This window comes from Ceratotherium simum, chromosome 2, assembly GCF_057802395.1.
Source record: "Ceratotherium simum simum isolate JZ-2026a chromosome 2, ASM5780239v1, whole genome shotgun sequence".
In the NCBI taxonomy this organism is placed as follows: domain Eukaryota; kingdom Metazoa; phylum Chordata; class Mammalia; order Perissodactyla; family Rhinocerotidae; genus Ceratotherium; species Ceratotherium simum.
The window spans coordinates 34688280-34704806 of NC_141901.1; the positions used below are offsets into that span (position 1 = coordinate 34688280).

Consider the following 16527-nt stretch of genomic DNA (forward strand, 5'->3'; position numbering starts at 1 on the left):
TTCCGGTGCTGAGGGCTGGCTGACTTGAGGCTGGGGGAGGGTTTAGGGCAGTTGGGAGTGGGTAGGAGCAGGGCCAAGAGCCTGGGGGAAGCTACTGGGAGCTGGGCCAGGGAAATGGGGAGTCAGGAAGTGGGGAGGGGGAGCTTTGGGGGGAGTGGAGGCGGAATGGCTGTTCAGGCTTTGGAGGGGGCAGGTAGTGGTAACTCAGGAAGGGGGAGCCTGAGGGAGAGAAGGGACTGGACATTAGAAAAGAGGAGGTGCCACCCTGGATCCTCCTATAAAAGGAAAAGTGATTAACCCCTCCCGCCTTATCCTCTGCCCACTCCACATGCCCATTCTAAGCAGACTCATCCTACCCTTGGGCAGTACTCCCCGATCACTGTCTCCTTGCCTGTCCCATCTCCTGCCTCCTGTACTCTCTCCAACTGCCTGGTCCCATCCTGAGCCATATCAGACCACCTCCTTTCTTTGTTCTGCCCCCTTGATGCTTCCTTACCTGTTCCCCACTGTCTTTCCCTTGCAGCTCACTCAGTTGCCTCAGCCCTGGACACCAGTCTCTCAGGGCAGAGGGCAGCTTGAGGGAGCCCTGGGAAAAGGGAGGCCATGCCAGGTTAGACAGTGGGAGCAAGAATTCTCCCAGGACCATGGTCCTTTCTGTGCGTGTTGGCCAGGCCCTTTCCCTGACATCCTACTCCTCCTGGGGCTCTGTCCCACCAAAAAGGGAAAGAGACAGCTGAGAGCCGACTGTGGGGTTTGGGAAAAGCCTATGTCATCAGTTGGCCCAGTGCCTATGATCCATCCGGCTGCTAGAGATTCCCCTCCCCTGGGCAAGTCCCATTTTTTTTTTAAAGGAAAACAAAAACTAGGATTTTTGGGAAGCAATGAGACACCCATCTGAGTCCTACCAGCAGAGCTCCTGGCTGAATGGCTTATAGCTCAGCCAATCGCAGAGGCTCAGTGTGCTTAAAAGAGCTGGCGCGGAGAGAGGCTGGGAAGGACCTACAGGGAGACCCACAGACACATAGACACGGGAGAGAGAGGAGGAGAGAGACAGAGACAAAGGCACAGCGGAAGGAGGCAGAGAAAGGGCAGGCACAGAGGCGAAGCCAGAAAGAGTCTGAGGGAGTACAGAGGGAGAGGCCAGAGAAGCTGCAGAAGGCACAGGCAGGGAGAGACAAAGATCCAGGAGAGGAGGGTGTGGGAAGAGAGTTTGGAGGAGTAAGGCCACTAGGCACTGCTCCTAAGCCTAAGGGCTAAGTTTTCTCCATCTCCTCTGAAGGTCCCCAGCCCTTCTGAAAACTCTGTCTCTGACTCTGGCATGAGTCTGAGCCCCCAACCTGCAGAGAGGAGCTTTCCAAAGCCAGGGTGTGAAGGACTTAGTGCCCAGACGGCCTCGGTCCCTCCCAGCTGCAGCATCAGTGCCATGTCCCGGTCGGACTCGCATCCCGGGAGGGGCTTGGCGGGCTGCTGGCTGTGGGGAGTCCAACCCTGCCTGCTGCTCCCCACCGTGCCCGTCTCTGGGCTGGCGCAGCTGCTTCTGCTGCTGCTGGCCTGCCTCCTGCCCTCAGCCCGGCCAGCCAGCCCCCTCCCCCGGGAGGAGGAGATCGTGTTTCCAGAGAAGCTCAACGGTAGCGTCCTGCCTGGTTTGGGTGCCCCTGCCAGGCTGTTGTACCGCTTGCCTGCCTTTGGGGAGACGCTGCTACTAGAGCTGGAGCAGGATCCCGGCGTGCGGGTCGAGGGGCTGACGGTGCAGTACCTGGGCCGGGCACCTGAGCTGCTTGGCGGGGCAGAGCCGGGCACCTACCTCACCGGCACCATCAACGGAGATCCGGAGTCAGTGGCATCTCTGCACTGGGATGGGGGAGCCCTGTTAGGGGTGCTGCAGTATCGGGGGACCGAACTCCACATCCAGCCCCTGGACGGAGGCACCCCGAACTCTGCCGGGGGACCTGGGGCTCACATTCTACGCCGGAAGAGTCCTGCCAGCGACCAGGGCCCCATGTGCAACGTCCAGGCTCCTCACGGGAACCCCAGTCCCAGGCCCCGAAGAGCCAAGGTAGGCAGCCCTGGAGTCTGTGTCCTGCAGTGTCCTCCCGCCATATCTGTCCTACTGACCCCTATTCACCCTCTCTCCACCCACTTCCACTTCTGGCCATTCTGCTGCTTCCCTCCCTTCTGCCTGCCTTTCCTCTTTGCACTAGTTTCCTTTCTTGGGAAGGCTCTGGCTTCTCCCTGGCCCAACCCTTCTCCTGGCGAGACCACTGATTCCAAGGAGGGTTCCCAGAGGTGGGTCAGAGCCTCTGTGCTGGGAATGACTGCTCCCTCTCCCCACCCCTCCTCTGCCTGGCCATGGCATCCTACCGGCACAGTCCCCAGCATAAGGCTCTCCTAACGGCCCATTGGCCTTGACTCTTTTCTATGCCCCAGATTTGATTTTTACCCCACCAGCTAAAGAAGTGAAGTTTGAGGCCCAAGGGATTAGCCTCTGGCTTCTGATGCTGCCTTCAAAATTGCTTTGACAAACTGCAAACTAGGGTAGGAGTGAACAGAGCAGGAAAGGCATCCCATTCCCCCTTCTGGTCGGTCCCTTTCCCACACTGTGGACTGACTGCAGGGCTGCCTGAGGCTCCATCCTTTCCTCTCTCCCGCTGCCGGTCTCCCCCTTCTTCCCTCCCTCCCTCTCTAGCTTTAATCCAGACCAGACGCTCCCTCTACACCCGCCACGCTGAGATCTGGCCCTCGCCCTAGCTGCTGACTGAATTGTTCCTCCAACCACACAGAGCAGACACGTTGCAGCCCAGCCCTCTAGCCCCAGTCCTGCAGGCCCCCAGCCACATTCAGGCCTGGGGGACCCCAAAGCCCCTCCTAGAGGCAGTCCCAGCTGCTTTTCACCTCTGGGGCCCACACAGCCCTGGGACGTGGCACCTCCCCCTCCTCCCCTTCTCAGAAGCAACAGCTGATTTCTCAGAGTTACCACAGAAGCCCTGGGATTTGGGGTTGGGGGGAGGGCCCAACCAAGACCCATCAAGAATCCTGTGGGGTATGTGCAGCCCAGCTGGCTCTGCTGAGTTCCAGACCCAGGGAGTAAGGGAGGGGAGAAGCGATCCATGGGTCTGGAAGGCTATTTCAGGATCTTCCTCTCCTTTTGTCTCTCCAGCGCTTTGCTTCACTGAGCAGGTTTGTGGAGACCCTGGTGGTGGCAGATGACAAGATGGCAGCATTTCACGGTGCGGGGCTAAAGCGCTACCTGCTGACAGTTATGGCAGCAGCAGCCAAGGCCTTCAAGCACCCAAGCATCCGCAACCCTGTCAGCTTGGTGGTGACTCGGCTAGTGATTCTGGGACCTGGCGAGGAAGGGCCCCAAGTGGGACCCAGTGCCGCCCAGACCCTGCGCAGCTTCTGTGCCTGGCAGCGAGGTCTCAACACCCCTGAGGACTCGGACCCTGACCACTTTGACACAGCCATTCTGTTTACCCGTCAGGTGAGGCCCCCATCAGCATCACAGGCCACCCACTGCACAACTCCAAGAAGCACCACTGCGTAGACTGTGATGTAAATGGTGCCCCTGGAGTTGTGCAACATAGTGCCTGGGCCCAGCCATACCACCAATGCTGTCTGGGCCCTGGCGGTGCTGGGTACTCAGTGCCCAGGTCCCCATTAATCAGGATCCCAGCCCAATGGACTGAACCCAATAGTGTCTTGGTTCCTCATGCATCTTCTATGATCCCTCTCCACAGGACCTGTGTGGGGTCTCTACTTGTGACACTCTGGGCATGGCTGATGTGGGCACTGTGTGTGACCCAGCTCGGAGCTGTGCTATTGTGGAGGATGATGGGCTCCAATCGGCCTTCACTGCTGCTCATGAACTGGGTAAGGTGGGGGTGGGGTCAGTGGGCACCTGGGATGGATGGGAGAGGTATCAGGGGTGAGGTGAGGAGACAGTGAGCTCACCAGAGTGCAAATGGGGATCACATGGTGTTTCTTTCTCCTCCCCAGGCCTAGGTCCAGGGCCATTATCCTTCTCTGTTCTGGGTGTAGACAAACATTTAGATTTTTCTATTAAATGAGATAGTGTATGGAAACCTACTGTGAGTTCTGTGTGTATATGTGTTTGGAGGGGGATGGCATAGTATTGAGAGAGATATTATTCACAAGAGTCAGTGATGGAAATGGATGGGTTCAGCGTTGGTAATGTTGACTACAAGGAAAAGTTGGTAGAAAAGGCCCTGAGTGTATGTTGGAGGAACAGGAGACAGAGCAGTGGGGGCTACATATTGAGGAGCCCTCAGAGCACCAGAAGGGGATTGGGATCAGGGTGGGATGGGGAATGGATCTGACTGTCCACAGCTGCAACCAGGTTTATGATGGGCCTGCAGCCACCTGAGGGCACAGGGATGGGACCCTTGGACCCTAACAGAGCCCCTGCTCTCACAGGCCACGTCTTCAACATGCTCCATGACAACTCAAAGCCATGTGTCGGTCTGAATGGGCCTGGGGGCACCTCCCGCCATGTCATGGCTCCTGTGATGGCTCATGTGGATCCTGAGGAGCCTTGGTCCCCCTGCAGTGCCCGCTTCATCACTGACTTCCTGGACAATGGCTATGGTAAGTAGATGGCACTCCCCTTTCCCTGTGCAGGACTCAGTTCATGGCCCCCACTGTACTGTCTCTTCCGCTGCATTTTTCCTAAGCCAAATTGACTCCCTCAAATGTGCTCCCTCTGCAGTATGGGCTGGAGTGACAAATGCTACTGTCATTGCGTGGTTCCCACTTCCTCCCAGAATAAATAGCACAGCTAAAGGAGGCAAAATTTGGCTCAATAGAATTAGAACTGACTTTCTAAGGGCCAGAACTATCCAACACTGGACTGGGCTGGCTGTGAAGGAGGTGACTGCCTTGTCACTTGAGGTGTGCAAGCCCAGCAGGATGACTACTACTGGGCGGGGTTGTTGATGAGAAGCAGACTCAAGAATTCTGTAGCTGGTTAGAAGAGGTTGGGAGACTTAGTGCTTTGGGCTCCTATCCTGATTCTGTCCTTTAGCTGTGTGACTGTGTAGATGTGTGAATGTGTAGATGTGTGACTGTGTAGATGTGACTGTGAGTAAGTTACTTCATCCCTGTGTAGCTGGTCTATACAATAGGCATTATAATGGTAACTACCTCATAAGTGTTGGCCATGATTAAATGAAATAGTGTTGGTCAAGCATTTAGCCAATGCTTATCACATAATAAGTAACCAATAAATTGTAGCTGCTATTTTAAGCTTCTTCCAGCCCTAGGATTTGGATTTTAGGATCCCTCAGGCCCCAGGGAGCCCAAGCCTTTGGTGGCAATCAGTTGACACCCCTCAACCCATCGCTGACATCATACCCCTACCTCCTTCCCAGGGCACTGTCTCTTAGACAAGCCAGAGGCTCCCCTGCATCTGCCGGTGACTTTCCCTGGCAAGGACTATGATGCTGACCGCCAGTGCCAGCTGACTTTTGGGCCTGACTCACGCCATTGTCCGCAGCTGCCACCGCCCTGTGCTGCCCTCTGGTGCTCTGGCCATCTCAATGGCCATGCCATGTGCCAGACCAAGCATTCACCCTGGGCCGATGGCACCCCCTGCGGGCCTGCACAGGCTTGCATGGGTGGCCGCTGCCTCCACATGGACCAGCTGCAGGACTTCAATGTGAGATCCCAGGGCAGGGGTGGGGCAGAGGGCCTGGGGGAGTGGGGACTGGCCCTGAGCCCAGAAGAGTATATTTATCCCACCCTTCCCTTCTGTGCTTTTGCAGATCCCACAGGCTGGTGGCTGGGGTCCCTGGGGATCATGGGGCGACTGCTCTCGGAGCTGTGGGGGTGGTGTCCAGTTCTCCTCCCGCGACTGCACGCGGCCCGTCCCCCGAAATGGTGGCAAGTACTGTGAGGGTCGCCGAACCCGCTTCCGTTCCTGCAACACCCAGGACTGCCCAACTGGCTCAGGTGAGGAATGGGAGGCCTGGGAGCCCTTGAGAGGGATTGGTAGAGCAGGAACGATTGTTGCTTGAGTGTGGGGACCAAGGAGGTATTGACTGTCCCTGCTGTTGAGGGGAGTGACTCTACCCTTCAGGAACCTTCCCTGGCAGTTTGGGGGAGAGAGAGGTGCCATGCTGTCTGGAGGTCTGAGGGGCGAGCTGGAGGCGCTGGTGGGGCAGTGTGAGGAGAGAGGATTCTGACTGTGCATTCTACCCCTACAGCATTGACCTTCCGTGAAGAGCAGTGTGCTGCCTACAACCACCGCACTGACCTCTTCAAGAGCTTCCCAGGGCCTATGGACTGGGTCCCTCGCTATGCGGGTGTGGCCCCCCGGGACCAGTGCAAACTCACCTGCCAGGCCCAGGCACTGGGCTACTATTATGTGCTGGAGCCACGGGTGAGGACCAAGATGCCCCCAGGCCCCTCTGCTCACACATTCCCCAGCAGTCCCTCTGCTTTCTGTTGGTAAAGATCCTCCCAAACAGCATCACTGCTGGCATTCCCACAACCAGGCCAGGCCAGCCCGGGGGGCCACTCAGACTCATCCATCCATGGGTATTTGGAAAACCTGTTAGCCCGGGACTCTGGAGAAGTTGCCAGTCAGGCTGCTCTTGCCTGCCCCATCTCCCTCGGTTTCTTTTCCTCTCTCTCCCTATCTTCCAGTGCTCTATCTCCAGTGCTCTATCTCACTTCCAGTGAGAAGGGAAGTATGTACCTTTCTGGGCAAGTCTTCAACCCCCTTTCCTTGGGCTCCTCTGTCAAATTACAGTGGTGGTCTCATTCAGCTCAGGGACGGCCCGCCCCTCACTGGACAGGCCTGTTGGAGACAGTCCCTGTACTCCCTCTCTGTGATAGGGTGGGAGGTTGGAGGCTGAAGAAGAAAGAACAAGCCCTAGCAGTTTTGCTCCCTCACCCCTTCCCTGGGGAGAATTCCTACATGTTGGCTGCCCTCTAGTGTCCATCTGGGATGCTACCATCAAGGTTTAGGGCTTGGTATTCAGACTCAGACAGACCTGCTGTTCCCATCTTGGCTCCTCCACTTGCCAGTTGCCTGCAAGTTCCTTAATCTTTCTAAACCTCAGTGTTCCGTCTCTAGAAACCTCAAATAGTGGTTGTGAGATTTATATTCATGTTTATAAAGCCCTTAGCACAGTGCCTGATTCATAGTGAGTGCTCTGAAAATGGCAGCTTTTATCATCATTATTGTCATTACAATTATCATCCTTTAGTGACTGCCGCTCACTCCACACACTCCGTCCACATCCCCTCCCTCACCCGACTTTCCTGACATCCTCTGCCTGATGGGATGTGGGTCTTGCTTGGCTTACCATCCCCTCTTGACTTAGCAATAACCTTTTGCATCACTTTTTCTCTTCTCCTCAGGTGGTAGACGGGACCCCCTGTTCCCCGGACAGCTCCTCGGTCTGTGTCCAGGGCCGTTGTATCCATGCCGGCTGTGATCGCGTCATTGGCTCCAAAAAGAAGTTTGACAAGTGCATGGTGTGCGGTGGGGATGGTTCTGGCTGCAGCAAGCAGTCTGGCTCCTTCAAAAAATTCAGGTTCGTTCACTATTTGTTTCCTCCTCCCACCTTCCTGGACACTGTTCTGGGCCCTGGGGATACAGAGGTGAACTCAACACTGTTTGTCCTCTCAAAGAGCTTAAAATCTGGGGTGGGGGACACAGGCAAATAAGCAGGTTCGGCACAATGTCCCACCTATTCAACAGGTGTCAGCCTGGGCTGCTGTGAGGGCCCTTGTGAGCATCAGGGAAGGCTTCCCCAAGAGGTGACCTTCTTCCTGGAGGGAGAGTGGGAATTGGACAGGCACCAAGAAAGTGGGCTTAGAAGGGCATCTCAATAAGGAGGCAGCAGGTGTAAAGCCCCAGAGATAAGAAGGAGAGGGAGGAGGGCATATTTGCATGTAGCTCAGATCTAGGCTGGATGGCCCACATAGGTCTGGGGAGACAACCCTCTACAAAACCCATATACATGCATATGATCATACAAACACAGCTCAGAAAGGCTGAGGAGACCTAGGAAGATGCTGAGCCCCCCTCTACTCCTTCCACATAGGTACGGATACAATGATGTGGTCACTATTCCTGCGGGGGCCACCCACATCCTTGTCCGGCAGCAGGGGACCCCTGGTCTCCGGAGCCTCTACCTGGCCCTGAAGCTCGCAGATGGCTCCTATGCACTCAATGGTGAATACACGCTGATGCCCTCCCCCACAGACGTGGCACTGCCCGGAGCAGTCAGCTTGCGCTACAGTGGGGCCACTGCAGCCTCCGAGACATTGTCAGGCCACGGGCCACTGGCCCAGCCCTTAACACTGCAGGTCCTGGTGGCTGGCAACCCCCAGAAGGCACGCCTCCGATACAGCTTCTTCGTGCCCCGGCCAGCCCCTTCAACGCCACGCCCCCCTCCCCAGGACTGGCTGCACCGCAAGGCACAGATTCTGGAGATCCTCCGGCGGCGCCCCTGGGCGGGCAGGAAATAACCTCACCATCCCGGCTGCCCTTTCTGGGCACCGGGGCCTCGGACTTAGCTGGGAGAAAGAAGGGGCTTCTGCAGCTGCCTCACGCTACGACTCAGTGGGGGGAGGGACTGTGAGGGTGAGCCCCGCCCCTCCTCTATTCCTAATTCGCAGGCTGGTCCTGCCCTGGTTTTCTGCCCTGGAAGGCAGTGATGGGTGATGGATGGAAGCGGCTGGGAGACAGTCTTCTATCTAAACTGCCCCCTCTGCCCTGCTGGTCACAGGAGGGAGGGGGAAGGCAGGGTGGGCCCCAGTTGTATTTATTTAGTATTTATTCACTTTTATTTAGCGCCAGGGAAGGAGATGAGGGCTACGGTCCTGGGAAAACTGACCCCCACCCCTCATAGCCCTCACTCTGGCTAGGAAATCCAGGGTGGTAATGATAGGCATAAGTGATCTGTGTGTGTTTGCGTGTGAGAAAATGTGTGTGTGTGTATGTGGGTGGGTGTATGTTTAGGTATGAGGTACATCCTGCCCTGCTTTCCTCTCCCTGAATTTTATTTTCTGGGAAAGGAAGAGTCAAGGGTAGGATAGGCCTTCAGGGAGTAAGAGATTATCATATTTTTAAAGTATAAATTGAATTCTGCTATTTATGTTCTCCTTTTGGAGTCAGACAGATGTGGGTTGTACCCTGGCTCCTCATCTCTGAAGATTAGTTTTCTTACTTGTCAATAATAATACCTCCCTTGGAAATTTGTTGTGAGGATTAAATAATGTAAATAAAGAACTAGCATAATGCCTTGCACTTGATAAGTGCTCAACAGATAGCAGGTACCGTTAGTTATTGTCGTCACCTTTCTGTCCACCTTCACTGTCCATGGAGTTTGCAATGCACTTGAAGGTGGTGAAGATCCACTTCAGTGGTGCCTGCCTTTACCCCAGGCTCAGTTCCTTTGGTTGGCAGAACGCTATCGTGGGTTCTAAGGGACTGTCAGAAAAGGACGATTCTGTCCTGATCTCTGGAGGCTCCTGATCATGGAGACATGATAAACACTTGGCTACAAGCACAATTGATAAGAACGGTGAAGGTGCAAAGATAACAAGAACAACTACTTCAACACAAACAAGCAGCGTAGTGAGTGCGAGTCAAGGGCTCTGGGGGAACTGTTGTGGTAGCAAGAGCACCGGAGTGGGAGCCGCTGGGTCTGAATTTGAGTTGGGGTTCAGCATCTTATTAGCTGGTAGTGTTGGGAAGTCACTGATGCTGTGCCTTAGGTTGCTCATATGTGCAAGGGGGCTAATAACACCTGTTCCCACAGGGTGTTCTGGGAACAAATGTTACAATATTTTCAAAATAGTACAGGCTGTGCCCATGGGTCAGGTTACCCATGGGCACTAGGACTACTGAGTGCCTGGGACAGGATCCCCAGAATCAGCCATTGTAAACCCAGCAGACTTTGAAGATGTGAGATTAGAATGGAATTTAATAAGAGGAACAGGACATGGTTTGGTAGGGGATAGTCAGGAGGGTAAGAAGAATGGCATGGAGAAGGATCTGAGGTGAGGGGGAGCCAGGTGTTCAGTGGTGGCAGAACACCTGAAGGGCAGTAGGGTACTAGAAACTGGTCTACTTTTCCTTCTGAGCAGGTGACTTTGCTTAAGAAAGAACTTGGGCAGTCCTGTGTGTGTCATGGTGGGAACAGGGTTGGGAAAGGGGGGCAGGTGGACCCTGCAAAAATTCTTGAGTGGCGGTACCGGGACTGCTAGGGATTCGGGAAGGGACTGAATGTGGAGGTGAGGGAACGAGGAGGTAAAGAAGACCCTGAGTTGGGGATGGAAGAGGGGAGAGTGGGGGAATAGAATGCTTCACTCTGCCGTTAACAGCTCCTGGCTGGGCTGCCAAACATTGCTTGGGATCTGGAGCTGGGACTAGGGGGTTGAGGCAGGCTGTGGAGGTTGTGGCGGTTGTGTGTGCTGTGTGCACTGGGGCTGGGCTTTGCTGATCAAGTTCTGTACCAGGCAGTGCCTTACACAGTGCCCTGTACGTTACGCCACCCAACACAGCGCCTACTCCCTCGGCAGCAATGGGAACAGGGCCACACCCTCTCCTCTCTCCGGTATACATGGCCTCCACTGCTGTTCTTGGCCCCTGGCCCTTCCTCCTGTCCTCCTACCAACCAGGCCAGAAGAGGTAGAAAGAGGAGAGTGGACAAGGCCAGAGTGATCTTCAACTGTTTCATCTAGTTAGCAAAATTGGACCACCCATAACATGTTTACAGACCTTAATACTATGAGCTCATGGTCCAGTAAGCAGAGCTCTGTGCTAAGTAGATGTGAGGTACAAACACAAGATATGACCAAAGAAACTCACTGTGTGCCTGGGGAGGTTGTGTACTGTACCTCCACGAAGAGAAACAATGAGATAGTACAAAGAACTGTCTGATAAGGGCCAAATGAACTGTGCAGAGACTGAGCCTGGGCTTAAAGGGCTATGAGGCTTCTGGAGGGTGAGTCTTGGGCTGGGCCCTGAGCAACACGTCATCATGATAGCCCTTCTTACCTTTCTTTAGTGCTCATGGTAATTCACCCTTTGTAAATCACTTTCATATGTGTTATTTTAAGAGGAAGCTCTTTATTCACTGACTGGCATAAAGAAGTTTTTCCTAGAAAAGGACTGAGCTTAGAGGCCACGTCTGTGATTGCTTAGGTGGGTGAAAGAGGAGGAGAGAGTGAACTAGCTCCTCAAAGAGAAGTGATGGGTGTCCCAGCCCTCAGGCCCAGGCAAAGCCTGACCCCTTTTGGGAGTGCTCTGCCCCATATCACCCTTCCCAGACCCAGACTATAGACTCTGCCTAATATCCTGAAGTCAGGGGTCCAACAAGTTCTTGCTATGGATGTGGGGAGTGCATACCTCCCTCCAAGAGCCAAGATGAGCTCTTTTTCTCCTGTCTGCCTACTTATTGCCTTCATGGGCCTAAGCTGGGGTGTGGGTGTATCAACAGGAGGAGTAACAAGAATAACAGGCAGGAAAGTGGCACCAAGACAGTTCAAGTATCTGGTCTGGTCTTAGAGGGGAAAAGAGGGAACAATGACGAGGTGGAGAAAGAAGAACCAATGACTGCTGAGGCAGTGAGTGCCCTGTCCCTGGAGAAGTTTAAGCAGAGTTTGGACTACCATTTTATGTGATGGCAAGTACCGTGCATGTGCATTTGAAGTGGGAGAGGAGGTTGAAGCAATAACTGTGAGTTGGGCCAATTTCTTGAAGCTCTTTCTGCCTCTGAGATTCTCTGCCTCTGTGGTTCAAGCAGAGGAAATCTGGGCATTTGTCCAAAGACTATTTTTGCGGTGGAGGTGGGAGAGCCAGCTTTTCTGGAGGGTGTTGTGGAATGGGCTACTCATTTACACTTCTACTCCATCACTAGCCCCACTCCTTTAATCTCCATATAGTATTACAGTATTTTGTTTTCTAAAATAGCAGATTGACAGTAAGTGACAAAACCAGCATCTCATTGGTCAGGGCTTGTGGGGGAGGAAGAGAGAAGAAAGTGGAACTCAATGTATTAACATTTTATTGGCTAAGAGGTTGCTTCTGAACCAATTGAATACCTTCCCCATTGACTGTTGCTGGGGGGAAGCCAAAATCTTTGGCAGCAAGAGTAACCAGCTGACAGCTGGGAGAAACCACCAGTTCTAAAAAATGCTCAGAAAGAGGCGGGTGAGGGGAGGGAGGGAGCAGAGCAGCTATACTGAGCAACTTCCCCAGACAGGACCTTATATGGGGACAGGCCCAGACTACTTAAGCAGCCTTAGGAAAGAAAGGGAGGGGAGGAAGTAGATTTCAGGCATCCTCCACAGTCTTTGGGCAACCAGCAGCAGGCCCTACAAACCCAGTAATAAACAAGTATACAAACAGCGAAACACATTGACATACACATGTCCCACTTCATAGAGATACACTGGCACATTGATAATGTAGATGCAAATAAGCACTGAGAAGCTGAGAATTTTGGCCTGAAAATGAGTCTGAGGAAACTATATTAATTGACCTAATTTCCCAATTAGAATTAACTGTTTATTCCATTTATTTGCTCAATAAATAAACCATTGGGTTACAAATTGGAATCAAATCATGCTCTCTCAGCATCTGGAAAGGACACAGATTTTTGGAGTCAGACTGAGTCTAAGCTTTGCTACTTACATGTAATGTGATCTTAAATTACTTGATCTCTGTGAGCTTCAGTTTCTTTATCTGTAAAACAGGTATATTACTACCTGTCTTATGGAGAGGCTGTCAGAATTTAAGAATATAATGATGTAAATACTTGGCCCTATGTCTGGCTTCCAGTAAGTGTCAATACATGCTGATTCTCTTTTTCAAAATCTCTTCCTTTGTCCCCTTCCCACTCCTGTATTAGCATGAGAAAATAATTATACCAAGGAACTGTTGGATCTAAGGTGGGCTATTTTGTGTGCAAAAGGTCTGAGTTACATTCAGGAGATGATAAAAGGGAAGACACTGTCCCTGTCCTCAGAGAGTTCACGATCTGGTGGCTGAGACAGGTAAGACAAAAATTCCAAACCTGTGTGATAGATGCCATGATAAAGGAGGCACACCTAGCATAGAATATGGGCTCACAGAAGTGTTCCTGGAGAAGGTGTCTGCCTCCCCTTTTAGAAGTAAGCTGTAAACCTGCAGGGACCCCCTGGAGAGTAGGGTGATGTGGAGGAATAAAGAATTTCAGCTTGCTAGGTCAGCTCCAGTGCCTTTCTCTGTTACGCAAAACCAAAGTGAAGTAAAGACAACATACTTGAAGCTGGAAGATAATACTGTAAGGACTTGAGTGGGATTCAAAGGGATAGGTTTGGGGAGAAGCTACCATCTAGGTGGACAATGTTGAATGGGAGAGAGAGGATTTTAAAGACATTGGGCTGTGCATTAAAATGTGCTCCTGCTCCACTCTGCCCTCCCCCACGCCTCTGATGTTTCCTTGAGAAACTAAGTAGAGATTTATATTATTTTAAAATAGTTTTTGATTACTAGACTGGGTTTCTTCTATTGTGTTGTGTGTCATGACTGGGCCACTAGGGGCCCCAGGATTTATTCAGAATATAGAAATACAGGATGTTGTGGTGGAAACCAGCATACTAGAATTTAAGTTTTCAGAAATGTAGCAATTCTAGATGATGACTAAGTCCAGGGTGTGGCCAGGGTGAGATGGAATGGAGGTGAAGTTTCTTGAAAACTGGGAGCTTACAAATGAAGGTAGGGGAGTTATCAGAAAATGGTAGATACAGAGGAGGGATAGAAGGTGAAGGTCAGTTTTATAAGAACAGAACACTATGGAGGAGTAGAGGCTCAGAAGAAGGGTCCTCTAGGAGAACCACATTTCAACTATCTGTATGGGTCTGTCTTTTCCACTACACAGTGAGCTCCTTAAAAAAAATCAGGGCTTTTACTCAACTCCTACTTTGTCTTCAAAATTCAGATGTACTGAATATCTGCTGCCTGTTGGCACTTTTCCATAGTTCTCACTAATTATCACAAAACCCTTTAAGGTGGGGTGCATTTTACAGATGAAACCCAGAGAGTGTATTGCTCAGCATCACACAGCCAGTGGATTCCAAAGCTGGCATTGTACTCAAACCCAGTATTATCTCATTTTGAGCCTCCACAGTTACCTCAGACTCACGAAGTCCAAAATTTACTTGTCATCTCTACCATTTCCCCCTAAATGTGCCTTTTCTAAGTTTTGTTTCTCATTAAATGGCACCATCATCCATCCAGTGGTCCACAATAGAAATCTGGGAGTCATCTTGGAGTCCTCTAACTGCCTGATGTGGCACATCCAGACAGTCACCAAATCCTGTTTGCCTCCTAAAAACTCTCAAAGACATCCTCTTTCCTCTAGTCCCACTGATATTACCTTATTTTGCATTAGCTTCACCTCACTTCTGGATTTCCGCAGTAACCTCCTAAATGGTGTCCCTGCTTCCGGTCTTGACCACTTTAATTAACGCTCCACATTTCCACCAGAGTTAACTTCCTAAAGTTCTGAGCATACTCTCTGTTTAGAGCACTTTAATGCCTTCCTCTTGCCCTCAGGATCAAACTCAAACTCTTTTAATGTGATTTATGGAGTCTTTCATTATCTGGCACCTATTTGCCTCTCCAGTCTCAACTCTCTATTCCCTTCACTCTATTGTCCAGCCTTACTGATCCATTTTTAATTTACCAAACTCCTTAATTTCTTCCTCATTTCCAGGAAATGAGGTTTATGGTTTCCTCTGCCCAGAACACTATTCATCTGTCGAAATGCAATTTTCAGAAAAAGGTAAAATTATGACTCTCACACTGTTAAAGGAAGAATTATTCTGACACTTGTTAAAATGGTAGGGAAGACTTCATTCAGGGGTGTTGCCATAGGTGTCAAGACTGTCCCAGTCGCAGAGAAATTGGGCTCAACTCTGAACACAGCACGGATAAGTAGATATTTATAGCCAATGAACAAAATGAGAGTCAATGGATGGAAAATTACATCAAGGGTAGGGAAATTCTTGCTAAACTGACTTAAAATTCTTGCTGACAGCAGGCCAGGGTGATTAGATGTTAAGGGTGGGTGATTCTCACTAAACTGACTCAGCAGGATTCTAGCTAAAAGTGGCTAGGGGCCCAAAGACGAGTCCTGTTGAAAGCAGGGCTCAAAGGAGCCTGTCTAAAGTTTGGTCAAGGAGAGTTTTTGTCAATACTTACATAAAAAAGAACACATATTAAAGATTTTATTTATTTATTTTTGAAAAAAAATTTTTTTATAATTTTATTTATTTTTTCCCCCAAAGCCCCAGTAGATAGTTGTATGTCATAGCTGCACATCCTTCTAGTTGCTGTATGTGGGTCGCGGCCTCAGCATGGCCAGAGACGCGGTACGTCGGTGGCTACGTGGGATCCAAACCGGTGCCGCCAGCAGTAGAGGCCCGCACTTAACCGCTAAGCCACGGGCCTGCCCCATAAAGATTTTATTTAACTTGTGAGGAACTGGACGATGTTATTACTGGTTCAAAAGAATATCTAAAGAAGAGACACATTTACAGATCGAGAATACAGAAACCAATATGAAAATGGAGGCAAAAACTTTTTTCCACAATGTGGGGAGTAGGGGGTTAACTGAACCTCTATGAGACAGGACTGGAATTTGCATGTCTATCAATTTCCTACATAGAGCTGTAAAATCCCCATGGAAACTAGAAACTGAATCTTATAAAGCATAAGGATGTGCAATAGACAAGTCCTTCAGGTTTCCCATTAGCCATCACTTCTTCTGGGAAGGCTTTCCGGATTTCCACATGTGAATGAAGTGCAACTTCTGGGCTATCATATTTATCACACTATTGGTTACAACACTCCGTTCCTCCCATACAAGCACACAAGACCATGAGCTTTCTGAGGCAGACACTGTGAGTTATTCAAGTTTCCTCAGTGTGAACATCTGCTTCTAAGGAACACAATATGCTAACGGAGTAGTGGAAGCCACAAGATAAACATATTGCATATTAATGGAGTGTCCATTTTACTCTAATATCTGGGGAAACACATTTTTACATTAAAGCAGACGCGCTTCTTCTCTCCACACTCAATGTTTCCTTGTTTTATTAACTGTTTCTATTTTAAGGCCTGCAGAATACCATGGGATACAAAAACGCTCCAGAGCAGTCAGCAGTGATGCACCCTGACAAGAAACAATTTTGAAACTAAGTGGCGCTTGGTTGCAAGCCCGGGGTGATAGTGAGGCCTTGGGAAGCGCCCGAAATTGTCCCACCGGCCTCTCGGTCAGTCTCGGCCCAGAGGAAAGTCCTGGTTTGAGCTGCTGTTTTTACAAGTCTGCGGGGTGGGAAATGGAATCCCCCTAGGAGTCGGTCCTGTGGGGATGAGCCGCCGCGCAGCCTCCCCAAGGGGTCGAGCCCTTTCCGGCCCGCGGACCAGCCTCCTCCCAGCCCCGCCGGGCAGCGCTCCGCCACCCCCATGCCCGGCCGCGGGATGCTCAGATCCCGCGCTCC

General features: G+C 51.4%; 1 protein-coding gene across 1 annotated transcript; it reads left to right on the forward strand.

Moving 5' to 3' along the window:
* The first annotated feature begins 266 nt into the window (after positions 1-266).
* ADAMTS4 (ADAM metallopeptidase with thrombospondin type 1 motif 4) lies at positions 267-9296 on the forward strand. The gene is made up of 9 exons (XM_004443685.3): positions 267-2056; positions 3158-3481; positions 3738-3870; positions 4435-4605; positions 5388-5674; positions 5781-5967; positions 6222-6397; positions 7384-7559; positions 8073-9296. Exons 1-9 carry the CDS (start codon positions 1319-1321, stop codon positions 8497-8499), a joined length of 2619 nt encoding a protein of 872 aa, XP_004443742.1. The 5' UTR covers positions 267-1318; the 3' UTR covers positions 8500-9296.
* The last annotated feature ends 7231 nt before the right edge of the window (positions 9297-16527 follow it).